This window comes from Aspergillus novofumigatus, assembly GCF_002847465.1.
Source record: "Aspergillus novofumigatus IBT 16806 chromosome Unknown P174scaffold_11, whole genome shotgun sequence".
Taxonomy (NCBI): domain Eukaryota; kingdom Fungi; phylum Ascomycota; class Eurotiomycetes; order Eurotiales; family Aspergillaceae; genus Aspergillus; species Aspergillus novofumigatus.
In genome coordinates, this window is record NW_020194284.1 from 26,097 (window position 1) to 44,607 (window position 18,511).

An 18,511-nucleotide genomic window follows, 5' to 3' on the forward strand; every position below is an offset into this window, starting at 1 on the left:
TAACTGGCTGTGCCCCTCATGGTTAGGGTGCACCTGCCCTAAAAACTAGACTACCTGGGCCTCATCCTGCCCATCAACCCCCATTCCCTGTAACCAGCACTGCCATACAGGCTTGATCTGGCCCTGCCATAGCCTAAATAACATCATGGCCACCATGGGGATTAAAAACCTGTGGTATTTGCATGCATGGCCCGGCTCCCACCCACAGCATATGGATTAGGGCATGCCACACAAAAAACACACACTATACAGGGCATATTGCACTTGCTGACACACGCAGATCATCCATGCCCATGCGGCCTGGCTGTGGGGCTGATGACATGCATATAACTCATGGCCACCATCACTCCCCTGCATGGCGCATATATAACATTAGTCCTGCCACTGCATGCATTCAGCCTGGGCCATCTCCTCATCCAAACCCTGCTAGGTCTGATGCTACTGCTGCTAGATATCCATAGCAGCCTACTACTAGGCCTGCGCCTGCTGGGCATTCCATACCGCCATAGGAATGGATGGCTGGCTTCAAAATAACTTATTAGATGGGGTAGGACTGGCAGCCTCCCTAGGGAGCTCACACAGCAGCTAGCTATAGCTAACCTAGGGTGCCTCTCTCCCTGCCTCACTACCTGCCTCACATGGGGCCTCTAGGGCTTGCTCACCCAGCACAGGGCTACTACCAACCCTAGCTGGATCCACCTCCCACCCCTCCTAATTAGGATCACACCTATCATATGCCTGCTCCCCAGCATCTGCATCCTGGTAATACCACCGCTGATACCCATCCACCACTCTATCTAAATACTAATCTAACACAACCTGGCGGCACCCAATGCCTTCTACCATCCCTATATACTCAGCAACCTGCTCCTAGTCCTTAGGGGCGACGCCCTCCATCCATAGAGCTAGGGCATCCCACCCAGCTGGCTAGATAATGATTGCCTCACTGCACTGTCCATCTCACCCAGCCTAGCCACTCTCCTACACGTAATCTAGTAACGTCCAGGGGGTCCTAATATAGATAATACTATAGATATTAGGGATGTCCACCCCCATGCCTAACGCGCTGGTGGCAGTAATCACTGGGCTAGCCCTCATAAACCGCGCTAGCACCCCAGCCTTGTCCAACTGCTCACTGTAATATACCTCACACCTAAGCACCCACACCATGGCCATCACCTGCCTAATGATATTCATATATATAATCACCTTCCCCCAGTGGCCTGTCAGATGCAGTCCTGAATAAATACCACCACCACCTTACTCTTAATCCACTAATACAGCCCCCAGCCCACCCTGGTCATGTCTGGCCACCACACCCAGTATGCCACATTCAGCCAGCTAGTCCAGGCCCAGTATATAGTTATAGCAGCCTGGTCATACTTTATCTGCTAGCATAATTTAGCCTCCATGCTCAGGGGCAATATGGTGGTCAACCATACCATCTAGGTGCAGGCCTGGACTAACCAGCCCAGCTAAGCCATCTGGGGCCGGAAATCATGCTGGGAATTCAACACCACATAGCATTCATTAATTATGATCTGGTCTAACCACCGGGTCCACCACAGCTAGTTCAAAAATGTCTGGAAATCAGGGCTCACTGCGGACTCAGGCATCACCAACACAATGGATATAGTATTAGGGGGCCACCAGCTCTCCCATAGCATGCATGATATGCTAAGCTCCTAGTATTGCCGTGTCATATTAGCCTGTAATGCAACAAGCAGAACCATAACAACAGTTATGCCCCCAGGGGCAGCAAACGCGGGCACTATAAATAGCATGCTCTTTCCCCCACCAGTAGGCATTACTATAACCACAGGGCTCTCCCCCACTGGATGGCGCGCATGGCTGGGTCCTAGACGCCCTAGAACTGCATGGCAGGCTGCCCCATCATGCACTGCACAGTGGCCTCCAGATCCATTATTGCCAACTAGTGCCAGCGTTCCATGCGGCTGACCTCAGCCTCATCCTCCCACAGGGCCCATTTGCGCTTGCCTAATGTGGATTAGGGGGCCCCAAACCCTAAAAATTAATGCTAATTAGTGCTAGATAACTAGAACATCTCCCACTGGTGCCCAGTGCTGCCAGCCTGTTCCTAGATGCCACAGCCATATACCATACTAGCCATATGTGATGAATGGGCGGCTTATAGATTAGTAATATATCCCATCCACTGCTCAATATCCATGGCATCCTCAGCATCAGCATCTATAGTAGCTGGGGCCGGCTCCACCTCCTAGATATTATGGGGGAACGCGGTGGATGGCTACAAAAATCAGCAACTAATTCTAATAGCAATGTCCCAGTACACTGTGATATGGATGGCAGCACCAAGCTAGGTGCAGGTTTCCCACTTCAACACCTCCTGGAACCACTTGGATGACCATTCACAATCAGTACCAGGGTCAGGGCCTCATAACCATGCATATACATCATGACTTCGCACAGTGTGACTTCCCTGCGCCACCTGCGCCGCCTGCCATGCAGCTAACTAATTAATAAATAGCATCACCAGCCATATATACCATACTACTAACTCCCCAACCTCCCGCAGCACATATCAATAGATGATCTTAACATCATTACTAGCATGGAATCCCTTATGATATGCCATCATAAATATCACCATGCCATCCTTAATATATATATTCTGCTGTTGACTATTTGCCATATTGCAATACTGAATACTTAATAACTCTGGGGCCCAGGCCGGCTGCCCTACAGTGACATGCACAATAATTACTAATTTCTCCTTAAACTAGGCCACGCGCTGCCAATACTACTGGATGGCAGCAGGGTGGAATTAGCTGCCCCACAGAAAATGCCACTACATGACCAGCTCAGCCCACAGCCAGTTAATCATCCAGTGGGTCCCATCCACCAGCCACTGGGTCTATACATCATGCAGAAAGTTCCACCCCGCCTAGGTCTGGCTGGGATCATTATATAATGCCGTCCAGGGAATAGCGGGCATCTGCACATAATCCTACATGCACAAATAGCCTAGTATCTCCTTCACTGCAGTCACTAATCCATGGATGAATCCCCAAAAATCCCCCATCGTGAACACCATCTACTAGTATAATAACTAGTCCTCACCCATCCACATCACATGTCTGGGCGCAGTATAATTATAATGGACCTTTAATCCATATATACACCAGTCTAGCAATATTTCCATGGGGCTGTGTGTCCCACAGATCATAAACTAGTGCATCATCCATGTCACCTGCTCCTGGAATGGTCAGCAGCTCTGGCAAATGTTAACCACGGGCAATGGATCATTGCTATAGATAGATGATAGTGGTAATGATGGTGATGATAATCAGGGGTCATTACTGCCATATCCCTCATCAATCTCCCCAAGTTAATCATCTGCGCTAGCTAGGACCCATTCAGCGCTCTGGTCCTTTTATATCCAGGTCTAAATAATCTGCCATAGATTCAGGTCCATCTATAATGCTTTCTAGACCACCATGAATCAGGCCACCTTAATCACGTAGGATAATATTAGTGGGTAGCTCTCTGGGTCCTGCCAGCCAGCCTCACCCTAACCAAGTATGGCCATGGCGCATACTAATGCACTCTCATATTTATAGCTGCAATGGTGCTGGTTAAGCAGCTTAATACAAAATTCTAAGCATGCTTTTTCTATAGCAGTCATCACCCATACCTCTAGGTCCTCTGGGTTCTCCAGGTCCTCTAGGTCCTCCTGGTCCTCCCAGTCCTCCCAGTCCCCTGGAACTACAGCCTGGCTAGCAAGCTGCCACAGCTACCGCCATTTCTAGCGCTACCACATAGTCATCCCATATTTCGGGCTGGTCCAGCCGTGCGGGGCCTGCGTGCAGGCAATGAATGCTAATATCTACTGCCATGGACAGACATGCTTCTGGACCGCAGCCTCATCCATGTATGCTAGCAGCAGCTAGTATAGGGTCTGCCCCTTTTTAGACCGGACGGCTTCCACCCAGATGGCCTGGCTGCAATGCTGGACTGTCTACTAGCTCTTACAGGCAACCTGCTCCATGGTGGCCCAGATGACCTACACGCGCTGCTCAGTGGCATCCTAGGGATCTTCCTCTGGGGCTGCCACGCAGGCTAGCAGGTCATGGGCCTGGGTGCCCTGCAGATAGTCGGCCCACTGAGTCATCCGCAGCCAGGGGTTCACGTCAGTCAGCTGGCTAGCCTGGATGGCCTGATCAGCCTTAGCCCAGGCCTGGGCCTGCTCCCAGGCCTGCACCACCTCATCCACCACAGCCTGCACGCCCTGGGTAGATGGGGGTGGGGGACCCCATCTGGATATTAAATATAGATATAGTGGGACCCTAGACCACTCGGGAACACCTGCTGCCATAAGACATATTAAAATGACTGCTGTAGCTCTGCCTCACCCCTAGCCTTCTCCTTTGGGCCTACCCGCCTGTAATGACTCTACTAGGACCACTGGTGAATAACCTGCCAATGCTTTCACATTAACTTCATGGTCGAGGCAATGAATAAGCAATCAGGATCACGCTGGCAGAGGAGGCCGTTAGAATAAGATGGCAATATAGGCAGCGGCTCATCTAATGCTTAAGGTATCTGGATGGCGCTACTATCATACTGAATATCCTGCCATTTAGATATCGCCTTGGTGATCTGGCTTGTAACTACCTGCTTTAGGTAATGCTTTCTCTTTAGATGCAGTTCTACCTCAGCTGGTCGCACCCCATGCTTGCATTGATGGCAGATAAGAATACCTAAGGTAGGCACCTGATGAAATAATTGATTTTCCATAATAGTAAGGATGGAATGGATAGTCATGAATGAATAGTAATAAATAAATAAGATGAGGAAACATCTCTACCCCTGAATCTAAGATATGGTTAGTCTCATGAGGCTGCACCTGATGAAAATCCGGCTGTTGATTATGTAGAATTCAACCACTAACCATCTCTTTATTCTAAGTTAGATTCCCTTGAAATTTGATCCAGTTATTAATAAGGGCTAGGTATACTATCTATAAAAATTTCAGAATGATACACCCATAGAATCTAATTGCGATGGCCCTTATTACTTTATCTATTAGTCTTATAAGGCCGCACCCCGCGAAAATCCAGCTATTAAGTATATAGAATTCAACCACTAACCATCTCTTTATTCTGAGTTAGATTCCCTTGAAATTTGATCTAGTTATTCATAAGGGCTTAGTATACTACCTATTGAAATTTCAGAATGATATACCTATAGAATCTAATTGCGATGGCCCTTATTGCTCTATCCCTTAGTCTCATGAGGCTGCACCCCACGAAAATCCAGCTATTAATCATGTGGGATTCAACCACTAACTATCACTTTATTCTGGCTTAGATTCTCTTAAAATTTGATCCAGTTATTAATAAGGGCTAGGTATACTATCTATAAAATTATTAGGATGATATACCTATAGAATATAATTATAATAGCTCTTATGACTTTATCCCTTAGTCTCATGAGGCCGCACCGATGAAAGTCTAGCTATTAATGCAGTTCTACCTTAGCTGGTCGCACCCCATGCTTGCATTGACAGCAAATAACAATCCCTAGGGTAGGTAACTTATAAGATAATTAATTTTCTATAATAATTATTAACTGGAATCAAATAAATCTGAATAGGTTAAATAAATTTAAAGGAGCGAAAATACCTTTACCCCTAAATTTAATGTGCGCTCGGGTAGTCCCCCAACAAAACTATTCTTCCTAACTAGGTAGTTTCGTACCCACACCACACCTTTAATTCTGCATCTATAGACCTTAAATTTATCTATGTAAGAAATAATTACCTACTCTATCTTCCTATAAAATCTGAGCTTAATCAGCCTACAGTATTCAAATCCACCATGCACCTTGCTTCTAAATCCACCATGCCCTCATGTGGGGCACTACCAGCCAATACAATATTACACCCTAAATCCACCATGCCCTTGGTGCTCCATCCCCTGTGGGATAGATAGCCCACACCAGGGACCTATTGAAGCCGAATCACTAGGCTGAGCCATACCAAATCAACTAGTCGAGATAGCCCGCACAGGGACCTATTGCAGCCGAATCACCTAGTTGAGATACCCCACACAGGGACCTATCAAAGCTGAAACATCTAGTCTAGGTAGCCTGCTTATAGGCCTCTCCCTACTAGACCACTAAGTCTAGACCTACTCTCTAAATGAAATCCACAAAACATTAACTTCTATGAATTTTTAAAAATTCTAGGCCTAGTATCACTAAGCATGCTATATATCATTCTTCTAGTTAAAATAAGGCCTATTCACTAAAAATAGCTATAATTAGTCAGCAGGTAATAAATTTCAGAGTGTCTTTTAAGAATTTTTAAAAAATCAGGAATTATGCTTACATAATCAGACTATTATCATTCTATAGCTAAAAGTCCCTACTATTTACTAAAAATATTTATTATTAGTCATCTAGTACTAGACTCTTTATAAATACTAGAAATTATTTTTCTCAGAATTTCTGCCTGAATTCTAAGGCTCTCCTAGGCTAATAGATGCCTTAGGCACTAATCTATACTAGGTGGTGGCCTAAAAGGGTATAGACTTCCCGCAGATTGTGGTCTTGGCATACCCCAACAAAAAAATTCGACCTTACCCTACCCCCTAGTTGACCACCTTCCTAGTGACTAATCTAGAATTTAATATTAGAATATAATAATTTAGCTAACTAGAATCATAAATAATTTTAAATCATTTAAAAATATTAAGATTTGATCATTTTAGGGGGGGTATGAGTTACCCTCCTCCCCCCCCCCCTGCCAACCCTAGGATTAGTATGATGCCCCCCCCGGGTATGGGCCATTATATTGTTCGGTTATATCATTACCTTATATTATATCTATATATACTATCACCCACCTACATCTATATATCATGGCCAAAGTGCTATTAAACTATTAATAAAGGTATATAGGAACACTTCCTCCTTATCTGTCTTAAGGAAGACAAGGATTAGTCTTATATAAAGGGGATTAACTAAATATACTATTCCTTTTCTCCTTATAATCATTACCAATCCTTACCTAGTCAACAGGCTATCTACCCTGCCCAGTAGATCCTTACACCTATAAAGTGCTTAAGCTTACCAGGACAATTCGTATTTACCAGAGGGACGCCGTTTTCGGCAACCACACTTTTCCGGTTTAGCGCCCGTCTCGCCGGACCCTGACAAGGTTTAGTGCGTGTCATATTAGGTTTAGTGTGTGACACTATCCCTGAAGCAGAATTGCCGCCCCATACTGCCTTTATCTCTCTCCCTCAACTATATAAGACTGCTAGTGCGTCGCCTCATGGTCCCTCCCTCCTTCATCTGCTACTGCCCTCGCAACTCTTATTTTTTGTGTGGGTCGCACCCCCACCGGCCCCCTGATCCCTGTCACATCCAGAAATGAGTGCTCAGCCCCCTTCTCTTCTCTCCCCTTCCTTTAGCGACCCCAACTGGCTCATGCAGCCAGTTGATTCCACCAGCTGAGGTCAAGTCACGCGTGTGGACCAATCCCAATGGAAGCCACAAGACAATCACTGGCAGTTAGCCTGCCATCTTGATGCACAGCCCTCACACAGATCCTAGTTGGGAAAACTAGGCTTCCCTAGGCAATGGTCCATGTTTCTGCGCTGGGGTGCTTCAGCTGAACAGTGGCTTTATTTCCCATCCTCTGTCCTGGGTAGGAAAACGCGGTACGCTAATAGCAGAAATACCTCATGTTCAGAAGATGACGTGGCAGGGCCATTCCCAGTGTCATTATCACTCCTCCACAACGCGACGCTTTCAATGATTGGCGGACTGGATTAGCGAGGTTGCATTCAGACTTTAACCAGCAGGGGACGCCTCTGCCGCGGAATTATGATGGCTCCACTGACTGCGTGTTCTGCATCATGTGACTATTATTTTTCTATCCATTTGAAGCCTCCATCATTCAGAAGTAGTGAAGTGGTGGGCTGATTTCGGCTTATATATAGGAAAGCGACTTTGAGGTGTTTGGACTTTTGTGAGAGAGGATAAGCCAGCCTGGTCTCCTGTTACTACAGTGCTGATATATGTTATGAGGCTTAGGGGCTGCTAGGATTCTATTCTTTTACTTTATAAATTATAACCCCCTCTTGATGTTTGGCATTCAAGTAAACCACCCTATCTACTTAGTTCTAGCATTAGCTTCCCGCTACCCTGAGCCATTAAAAGAAATCTCTCTCTGAAGACCTTTAGAAGTCATGATCAGCCTTAATAATATTAATTTCTACCATCATCCCCCTCCTCCCAAACCTCTCGCACACACCTTATCTTCTTCCAGCTGGAAGTCATACCATATGCCCTCTGCTCCCCAGCCCTTTTTATTTTCACATCCCCTTCCCCCCAAACCTCCTGCCACTGTAGCAGCTGTCCCACCTTCCATGATTAAAGGGCACCTCTAATTCACTGCCCCTCGCAATATATTTGATATTGAGCTTAAGAATGTCCCTACTCAAGAAAACAGCCTGGTTAAGAGAGAGGCTGACTTACAGGCAGACCATCAAAGCAAGTCCCAAGCCAGAAATGACCTTGGTGATTAATGCCAGGATGCTTCTCCTACTCTTAGTACATAGAAAATATCTGTGATGGTATTAGGGGAGTCTCTGCTAATGCTCCAGGCAGTAACTAGTTTAAGGATGTTAGTGCTCCCAGTTATACCAGCAGGCACCGATGACTGCCAGGGAGATAGGGGAGGCGAGGGAGGAGGGAATTAATTAGTTACCTGAAGAAGGGCCTTACAAGACCAGCTAGACATATGCCCATAGACATGAGGTGATACTATCTATTCTAGTCTGATCATCACCACAGCAGAAGCAGACTCAGGCTACTTAGGTGGTGGGTAGTTTTATGCACCTATTCCTCTTAGTTCCACTAATAAATATATGGCAGGACGATCTGTTAGTGCAGTCAATACTTTACCAGGTAACTCAGACTGTCTTCAATTATCCTTATCTAGATGCGAGGCCGAAAAGCAGACAATAATGATAGACTGTGTTCCAAAGCATCACAACTCTCAGCTACCTTCGCCGGCCTTGTCAAACCTTGCATTACCTAAGAATAAGGGTCGCGCTCGACCTGGTCAACACCATAGAATCATATTTAAGGACTTACCATCTGAGGCAGCATGCTGTAGAGAGTAGATGAGAGCCTTGATGGTTAGTACATCTAATTCACCGACTACTACGCCCAGCATTGCCTCAAGCAGGGACGCTAGTACTGATTATAAAGATAACAACATATCTATCCTCCCTAGCCTAAACTTGCAACCACAACATAAGGGAAAGCAATTAAGGTTAAACTCACCTCCTCGCCGTGTACTTCGCTCTTAAGTGAATACAGAATCCAACCGGCGTGATCAGACACCTTCAGTTACTGTGGTAATCCCAGTCCATCAATCAGCCAGCTTAATGGCAAGAACTTCCAGGGACTCCCTTATGCAGCCATCACACTGTTTTCACTAAGCTAGTGCGAGTTATGATAGCAAAGAAGACCAGCCAACAGACAGCTTCACTAAAAGCCATTCTCTGCTCACAAGAAATGCTGCTGCTGATGGCAGGGAACACCCGCAGAAAAGGTGTCGGTGGAATATAACCTCAAAGACTGCTCAGAACACCTCAGTTTCCGCCAGGTGTCACTCTAAAGGCTTAATAGCCACACTTAAGGCCCCATCTGGAGTTAACTTTCTCCCTAGTCCTGGTGAGACACAGGAGATTTTCAGCCATGGCATCATCTATATTCAACCTCATGGCCAGCATCAAGCATACTTCCTTACATTCCTTCTAGACATTGTTAATCATCTACCATCTCACTCTCCGCGTGGGTTGAGCCCCATCCCACCATCATGCACTGAACATGCCACCCACATTTTGTTAAAAGCATCCACGCACGAGAGGGGAGACGTATGATTAACCTACTATTAGGCTTAGACTCATGAGGCCAGCCCCAAAGCTCAGAATATCCGTGGGACGCACCAAGAGAATTCTAGGAAAGGGACACTATGGTTACTGGAGGAGGAGGAGCTCTTAGTAAAGTTAAAGAGGGATCAGAGTCTCTATTGGTCAGACATAATAAGATTATTCTCTGAACAATATCCAGGAAGAACTCAAGGTTCTATTCAAGTATACTAGAGCATGAATCTCAGCAAGAGATCATTATTAAAGTTTTCATAAACTTCTACTACGATTAATGTGGCGGGTATATTAATACTCTAATTAGACTTTACCCAGTCACGCTTATGCTTTTAACTTATATAAGCTATTAGACTTGCTTATTCCTCCACTGTATCCCAGGTTAGTCATTTCTACATAGTTTGTAGGCCACACTCCCCAGTTTACATCTTCAGAAACCCCGTGAATTAAGTATTGGCTTATCTATCTGTATGTTTGCATGGCATTCACCTGGTTTTATTCTATCTCAGCTATGCCTGCAGCCTGGTGGGCAGAGTATGGCAGAAGCAACGCCTGAATGGGTTACACCACATGAAATATATCTCCCAATTAATTTGTGATATGGCAGCAATGTGCTGTTCCTCCAGAGGTACAGCTCTGCTTTTAAGTAGGGTAGTCCTTCTCCTAAATAAGTATTCATAAGCCTTTCTAAGGCCAAATTCCGAATTGTCAACGCAAGCTTTCAACATCCTAAAATCCCACTACCACGCACCCAGATTCAAGATGCCACGCAAAGGACGCAAAGCCACAAAATTATGGTTGCTCCACCCAAAGCTTCATAATGATATAGCACAGTTGTTAAATGAGGAAGGGCTTTAACTAGACTTCTTCAACACTAATGATAAGGAAACCAACATCAAGGAATAGGACACGAACGTTATGGGCTGATTTATATACTAAAACAGCAGATGTCACTCCAGCGGTTAGTCAAGCAAAAAGATCGCGATTACAATTCGCATGTACCCCCAACGGTTATATAATGCGCAAGTGTATCACCAGCAATGCAAAAATTGCAGAGCCGTTAGTTGGCCAGTCCTGGATCATGGGTGCTATACGGAAAGAGTGACATACTAGCTTAAAAAATAGAACAGAATTGAGGTACAGCAACTGTATTTTTCTGGGCAGAGCAGAGGTCCCCATAATAGTGAACTATGTGAGGGATGTCAAGCTGGTCATTGTCCTAACTCAAATAAAGGATTAGCATCGGCACTAGCTAGGTAAGTTTTGTACTACCATTTCTTATACACTAACTAACCATTCTAGCATGTGGATTAGATTATGGATATATCCAATCCATACTACCTAGTCGGGTGACCTCTAGTATTTAGATTACTACCTATCTTTTTTAGTATTCTAGCCACACTACTAAGATATCTATATATTCTATTATATAATATGATATATTACCTATTAGATGACCTAGACTGGTTAAACCCAACCCGGGAACCCTAACCCAACCCGGCCCTAACCCGCCATGGGCTGGGTTTGGGTTCAGGTTCTAGGGCCCGTGGGTCGGTTGGGTTCTAATTCTTAGAACCCGCTAAGGGTTGGGTTCTAAAAACGGGTTTTAATTACAATACCTAGTAATTAGAATACACTAACCTAGGTTAGATTTCTATGTAGAATGCATTATTTATATATATATATTTTGAATGCTAGTATAGATGCTAGTATGGTATAGAAAAATTAAATACATACTAACTAGATTAGGTAGGCGGAGTGTAGAATTTTCGGCAGAATAGAACCCGCCGGGTTGACTATCTAGAACCCGCCGGGTTATGGGCCGGGTTTAGGCCCTAGAAATCTAGAACCCGAACCCGGCGGGTTGGGTTCAAAAGATCGGAGAACCCAGCCCAACCCGCAAAAATAACAACCCTAAGATGACCTAAAATAGGCTTAATTAGGGAGGTAGGGTGCCCCTAAGGGTAAGATAAAAGATAATGCAGAGATATATATCTTACCACTACTATCCTAATCACCATCCTTTAAATCCTAAAATCTACTATAACTCTAGTTTCTCTTAGTAGATCTAATGTTTTTATTTTATAAATAGATAGATAGGACTATTCTCTATCTATAGATATGAAAATATTCTCCTATCTACGCCTAGGTTAGGTTAGATAAGCTTATTAGCTTCTAGAGGCCCTATATCACATGATCACATCATTCACATGCACCCAATGGGTTATCCATATCCATGTGGATTAGGCAGGTTCAACCCATATCCATATGGGTTGGATCAGGCCTACCTAGATCCAACCCAAAGTGTGGATTGGGCGAGTTGGATATGGATTTATGGATTAGGTCAGCCAGTCTAGGTAGCTACCCCTATTACACGACAATTCTCATCCAGAAGGCCTCATCCAGCAGTATAAGATCCCGATAGTTAGAGGTAGATTAGAAAAGAATTAAACAGTCAAGACTCTCCCTTGCGTATGCGGTTTACTAAGTGATTGGGAAATCTCATATAGTTCTAAGCTTTCTAACACAATGGTGTGTATTCGCAGAAGCAGAGTCCTATCAAAAGGGCCTGAGCCCTGACTGAGACTATCTAAGTCTTAATCTTCACTACTGCTGATTACAATGAGTTGCCTAATCAGGATATGAATATAGCTTCAACCATTACCCATTAGTATGATTTCCATTGTTTAATATTGTTGGGAGTTCTAGATAAAGTCTTAATCTTCACCACCGCTGACTATAATGACTTGCCTAATCAGGATATGAATACAGCTTCAACCATCACCCTTTAGTATAATTTCTATTATTTGATATTGTTGGGGTTTTAGCTACGTCATTTGGATAATTATTATAGAATTGAGCAATGTTATTCACCTTCTTTATAAAACCTTATTTATTCACCTTCTCTACTTTGTATAAGCAGCGGCTCTTCACTGTGAAGAGGGACATTTAAGGTAGGGCTCTTCAGCACTATTCATATTATTCACTTTATTAAAGTAACAATAGTCACTATTCTAGGTGTTGCTGCTAGTGCCAACCTTGAAAGGGAGAAGCAACCTTCCTTCTTTTACCTACTATGTCTTATACCCCTATCTATATTCTCTACTACATACTGATTTTATATTTATACCTAGCAGGCCATACTGCCTCTATTCTATCTCTAGCATTCTTGTGTTCCTGCTATCTCCAGAACAGAGTAAGTAAGGTATGCCGGCTTTGGATGATTAGGCATGTCTTTTAAGGGATATTTCCCTCATGCAAAGGGTGACTGACTATTAATCAGGCCTGATCTGAACTGTCAGATGGCCATATGTTTTGCTATAGGGGTGACTATTGGCCATGCCTTAATAGCAATGTGGGCGCATCTTCTAATGACTGCGTCCTTGATTGCATTAGGAAGCCGGAGCAAGACAAAGGCTTTAGGAAGGAACCTACTGGTAGGCAAGGTGATAGTATATTCTTGATTCCCTGTGGCTATCTCTGTGTTTCTTAACAATCTTACTAACTGTTCTGTGAGGTGATTAGGCATCCATAACCTGGCATACAGCATTACAACTTACATATCTGTGTGGCAAAAGAACCTTTCTTTGAAAGTTGATAAGCTGAAAGATATAACAATTGAAGTCCCTGGTTAAGAAGATACAGGACCTCCGCCACAGGCATTGAGGATAACCAGACTGCTTATGTAAATAGACATGGCACAGCCAGCCAGGACGGCCTTGGAACCTGATAATAGTGATGTGGGAGCCAGTGCTGAGGTAGCAGTAATAACAGTAATGGCATGATGTTCATTAAAATAACATGATATTATGCCTATGACCTGGGACCACGAAGCGGACGTCATGGGTTAGGTTTTATGGTTAACACCTGGACCCATCCTGGAGAATAGAATCCTAGTTCAACACCAGCTGCATAAGACTATAATAAAAGCTATCAAATATTAGGGGTCCTGCTGACCCACAGATCTATAGAGTAGCTCTTTACTGCAAACATAATTCATGGCTTGTCTTGCTGCATCCTCCTGACCTATGCTGATTAAAAAAAGGCTTTTATTGATGCAATGCTAGGGTTTAGGTTTGTCTGACAGTCTTTCTCTTGCTGTGCCCAAGGCTAATTACTTGGGTTATAATCACATACACTAGACTGCTAATAGTCTCAGTCCTGGTAACTACAGCAACCCTATCACCTCTAATAGTAATACTACTAATAATAACATTACTAATGCTAATACCCTCAAGTCTAATTATGGTATCACTCCAAAAATTCAGAATCTGTCTACATCAAGTCCAAACACGAGATCCTCATGCTGGAGGGATGTGAGATGGTCAGTTAGACCTTGAGACAGCAGTCTATTCTCCCAGACCTCAATAATTGGTTAGTATTATTATATGAACCACTTCCACCCAGCATGCACTAACTGTTACTTGAACTTCTAGGTGTCTCATGATCTTCTAAGACTAATACAGGATACACGTGCTGTTTGCATCCTGGCACTAAGATTACCTGGGGATTTTCCCAGAATTCACAAACATGACAACCATCAAGCGTCCCATCACCTCCAATAGTAATACTACCAACAATGGCATCACTAATGCTAATACCCTTAAGTCTAATCATGTATTCACTCTGAAAATTCAGAATCTGTCTATACTAAGTCCAAGCCCGAGATCCTCATGCTGGAGGGATGTGAGATGGTTGGTTAGATCTTGAGACAGCAGTCTATTCTCCCAGACCTCAATAATTAGTTAAATACTGAGGTGGCTAATCCGTGCAGCTTCTGCAAAGACAATAAAGGTGCTTATACACCAGAGCTTCGTCATCTGTTCATAAGTATGATTGGTAAAGCTGAGGAGCGTCCGACAATCCCCTCAGCAGATATTCCTTGATGATGTGCTCTCAGATGAAGACACTAAGATGAAGAGTGAGACTGCAGAGATACTTGGAGGGCTTAGGGGAAATTATCTAGCTGTGTATGATCTGACTGGTGCAAGTATGCTTAGTGCCTCACTGTATTACCTTCCTCCTGCCTGCTATATGGATGACTTTGGCTGCTCTTGCTAATCTGTTTGAGTCCAGACTACAGAACTTCCAGACCTCATTTACGCTTGATCGGTTCGATCTTAAGACCTGGGGGAACTGCCTGAAGTTCTTTAAGTAACCTGATGACTTTGGGAAAACCCCTAAAGAGGAAATCTGCATACCTGGCATGCGTCGTCTACTAAGCCCTTACCAGGCCTACGCGGCCTACTGGATGCTAACCATGGAGAAAACCCTGAATGGAGGATATCTCACGGACACAATGGGCTTAGGCAAGGTACACAGTCCCTCCGCCATCTAGGCATCATCAACCTACAACATGAATACTAACCCAGGCTTTCTTACTAGATGTAGACCCGGACCGCCATTGCACTTTGTGTTGTTAGCCGCTGGTTACAGGTAGCCACACAGGCTGTGGAGGAGTCATGCACTGCTGATGATGGCAAACATCTCTTACTTGATGGCCAAGGGCCTGAGGATGTGTGCCTAAGTGCGGCAGATTTTCCCATATGCTGTCTATGCATGTAGTCAGGCCCTACTGCCTGATATATATTGACCTGTGATGGCTTGAATTTGATTCTCGTCCCTCGTCGCCTCATTTCTGTGTGGGAGAAGGAGTGGACTAACATAGTTGAAGCATACTAATTACTGTGTATGACGCTGCTCCTTGGGCATAGTAATTTAATCAAGGGAATTCCCTTTGTTAAGGGTTATAGGGACAAGCATGAGCTTATGATTACTGAGGTTGAATGGTGGGCTGCAGCAAAAGCTTGCATGAAGAGCTTAGATGAGAGTTGACATATAGAGCAAAATCAAGCAGATTTTGCTGCCTGTTAACTGGGCAAGGGTACCATTCCTAAAGATGCAGGCTGGTTTGTGATCCTTATAACTCCTCAAAGTGTTGAGAGGCAGGTGCTGCAACCCTTGACTATCAAAGAAATAGTCCCCACCCCTGCAAGTGGCCCGGGCTCCAGGCCTAAACAAGTTCAAAGAGTTAGTATGCTCGGCACGTGATTTGCGCATGCAATCTAGGATGAGTGTTATGAGGAGAAGGGTGAAAAAGGAGGGCTTACTGTTGCTGTTCTTAAGGGTTTGAATTCACTAGCTATATGGCTGCTAAGTGGCACACTATTTGAGATATTGCCTGGTGATATAGCCGCCTACATTGGTGTGCTGGAGACTGATAAGTGGGAGGAGCACCTAACACTGCGATACTGTACCTCTGAATAGATTTGGAATCTTGGTTGGCAATTCTCCAAGAAGGCAAATAAGCATGATGCTCAGCTAGGGCCTGTCATTCAAAAATTCAAACTGATCCTCACCACACTGGGGTTTATTTGGTGGACTGTTGACACCAGATGGTTTGGTGCATCAATTATCGAACTGCCTCCGGATAAAAAAGTTGATATGGATTGCCCCGTCCTAGGTGAATACCTTGATATAATCAGACCAATGGATTCCGACCTTTTGAGTGAACTGGATAGGATCCAAGTCGCTAAACAAGAAGCTTGGAAGGCAGGCAAGGAGCACAGAGGGAAACTTAGTTAAGCAGGTTTGTGGAAGTTAATATAGCTCTGAATCTTTACTAGCTTCCCAGGACTTGTGGATCTTGCTCCCCAGATAGGTGGTCTTGATAAGCTACTATACTCTTGGAAGGATCTTGTTGGATGGTGTAAGGCTGAGATGGGATGTGCTATTGCAAAGAACCTAGCTATGGTTACAAGTAGGTCGTTGAAGTTCAAGCATCTGTGTGATATGGTCAGGGAGGGCCTTACAGATATAAATAGCTGACTGGAGAAGCTCTTGGTGATGACAAAGCATCCTATCATGGTATACATCTTACAGCTGGTAAGTTCCTACTCTCTTTCCTGATCTATTGTTAGTGCGATTAATCATTGGTACTGATCTACCCATGTCTGGCACCCCTAGGCCTTGGCAGATGTGTTTCCGGATCAGTATGTGAAGTCCTTATTAGCAGCCGATAAGGATCACCAGCTGTATGTGGATGCCTTTCAGAATCATGACACTGGAACTGAAGTCACTGAGGAAGGTGTGAAGATTCAAAGTCCAGGCATCCTTGTGTCCACCACTGGGGTCATTGGGACTGGCTATACCTGTACTCATGCCTTCCGGGCCGTCCTCTTTGAGCCTGACTATCTGGAAGGTGTCGAAGACCAGGCGTTTGCGCGGATTTGCTGATTAGGCCAGAAGAATCTATATACATTCTGCTTCTGCTTCATTGTGCCAAATATGGAATATGAACAGCGGATCTTCACATGGCAAGGTAATTGCTGGAAATTAATAGTGTTGGCTGAGCAGAGCAGCACACTTCTGGCTAAACCTATTACTATAGAGGATCTCCGGGTTGACTTCCTGGCCCTAAATGGCACCATTAATGTGTGATGGATTGCCTCTCTGGGTATTGTCGCCTCATTTAGCATCTGGCATCGGCATTCACATCTAAGTGCTGTTCTTAACTCTGTTCTGCTAACTATCAGTCCCTGGTTAATGGATGCAGTATCCCTCTAATGTCTGAGTGACAGTGTGTTTCTCATGTTATATAATAGATATGCATCACCTGGCGTTTAGCAACACATGGGATTATAAAGGTATGAAAAAGGTTATAATTTAAAGAGCTTGTGAAATTGGATTTCAAAAATTATGTACCCTTGTTGTTTCCTATAACATATAATAGAGTAGACATTCATAGTTCATCTAGTTCATCCAGTTCATCCAGTTCATCCAGTTCATCCAGTTCATCTAGTTCATCTAGCTTGTTCAGCTCGTCCAGTTCATCTAGTTTGTCCAGTTCGTCTAGTTGTCTACTTCGTGCAGTTCATCCATCTTCTATTGTCCAGTCTGTTCCGTTCATCCAGCTTGTTCAGCTCGCTCAGTCTGGTGTTTATGATATTTCCTGGGGCTTAGCCTAGCTGTGTTTCCGCAGGTTAAGTTAGGGGCTACTACAATTATAGAACTGTTAATGAAAGAAATATTTAGCCTTATTCTAGGGGTGTGTATGCTTCAGGCACAAAGGCTCTTTTAGACTGCAAAATACTACCATTAAATTAAACCAGACTTGAAACAGATAAAGAGTGGTTATAGCCACTCTATATGTATAATTTTAGCTACTCTTTCATAGTAAGTACCCTTGCTCTGCCTTCTATCTCCTAATCTACAGAAAACCAAAGACATCAATATGAAGATTATTTATGAGGGTGGGTTGGATAGGTAGAGGATCAACCCATATCCAATCCACAACCAGTCTAGTAATACCTCTCTCCTCCGCGATCATGCCTGCTAACAGATTCCAGATTCTAGATCTTCCTAATCTTAGAAGCTATATACCCAACTAGATTGCATACACAGGTGGGAGGGCCTGTCTTCTTTGTGTCTGGGATACTCTTCTTATAGTATGTCACGTAGGCCCTGCGGTTCTACATAGGCCCTGCAGTTCTACACATGACAGTTAGTAGCTGATGCATTCTTAGAATATAATTTCTCATAGGGCATTATCCAAATCCATATGT

At 44.2% G+C, this 18,511-nt stretch overlaps 4 protein-coding genes across 4 annotated transcripts; all 4 read left to right on the forward strand.

The window, feature by feature from the left end:
• Positions 1–1,731: 1,731 nt before the first annotated feature.
• On the forward strand, positions 1,732–1,959 carry P174DRAFT_471072 (uncharacterized protein; the record flags this gene model as incomplete). The annotated part of the gene is made up of 1 exon (XM_024830597.1): positions 1,732–1,959. A coding segment is annotated over one exon (228 nt), but the record flags the coding sequence as incomplete, so codon positions are not given.
• Positions 1,960–8,240: 6,281 nt separating this feature from the next.
• Positions 8,241–9,179, forward strand: P174DRAFT_464600 (uncharacterized protein; the record flags this gene model as incomplete). Its single annotated transcript, XM_024830409.1, has 5 exons — positions 8,241–8,408; positions 8,475–8,571; positions 8,635–8,677; positions 8,831–8,874; positions 8,929–9,179. The coding sequence occupies 5 exons, from the start codon at positions 8,241–8,243 to the stop codon at positions 9,177–9,179; spliced, it is 603 nt and encodes a 200-aa protein (XP_024677444.1).
• Positions 9,180–9,623: 444 nt separating this feature from the next.
• P174DRAFT_379687 (uncharacterized protein) lies at positions 9,624–10,166 on the forward strand (the record flags this gene model as incomplete). Its single annotated transcript, XM_024822932.1, has 2 exons — positions 9,624–9,938; positions 9,966–10,166. Coding segments are annotated over 2 exons (516 nt in total), but the record flags the coding sequence as incomplete, so codon positions are not given.
• Positions 10,167–16,811: 6,645 nt separating this feature from the next.
• Positions 16,812–17,183, forward strand: P174DRAFT_425416 (uncharacterized protein; the record flags this gene model as incomplete). The annotated part of the gene is made up of 2 exons (XM_024825284.1): positions 16,812–16,832; positions 16,914–17,183. 2 exons carry the CDS (start codon positions 16,812–16,814, stop codon positions 17,181–17,183), a joined length of 291 nt encoding a protein of 96 aa, XP_024677446.1.
• Between the last annotated feature and the right edge of the window lie 1,328 nt (positions 17,184–18,511).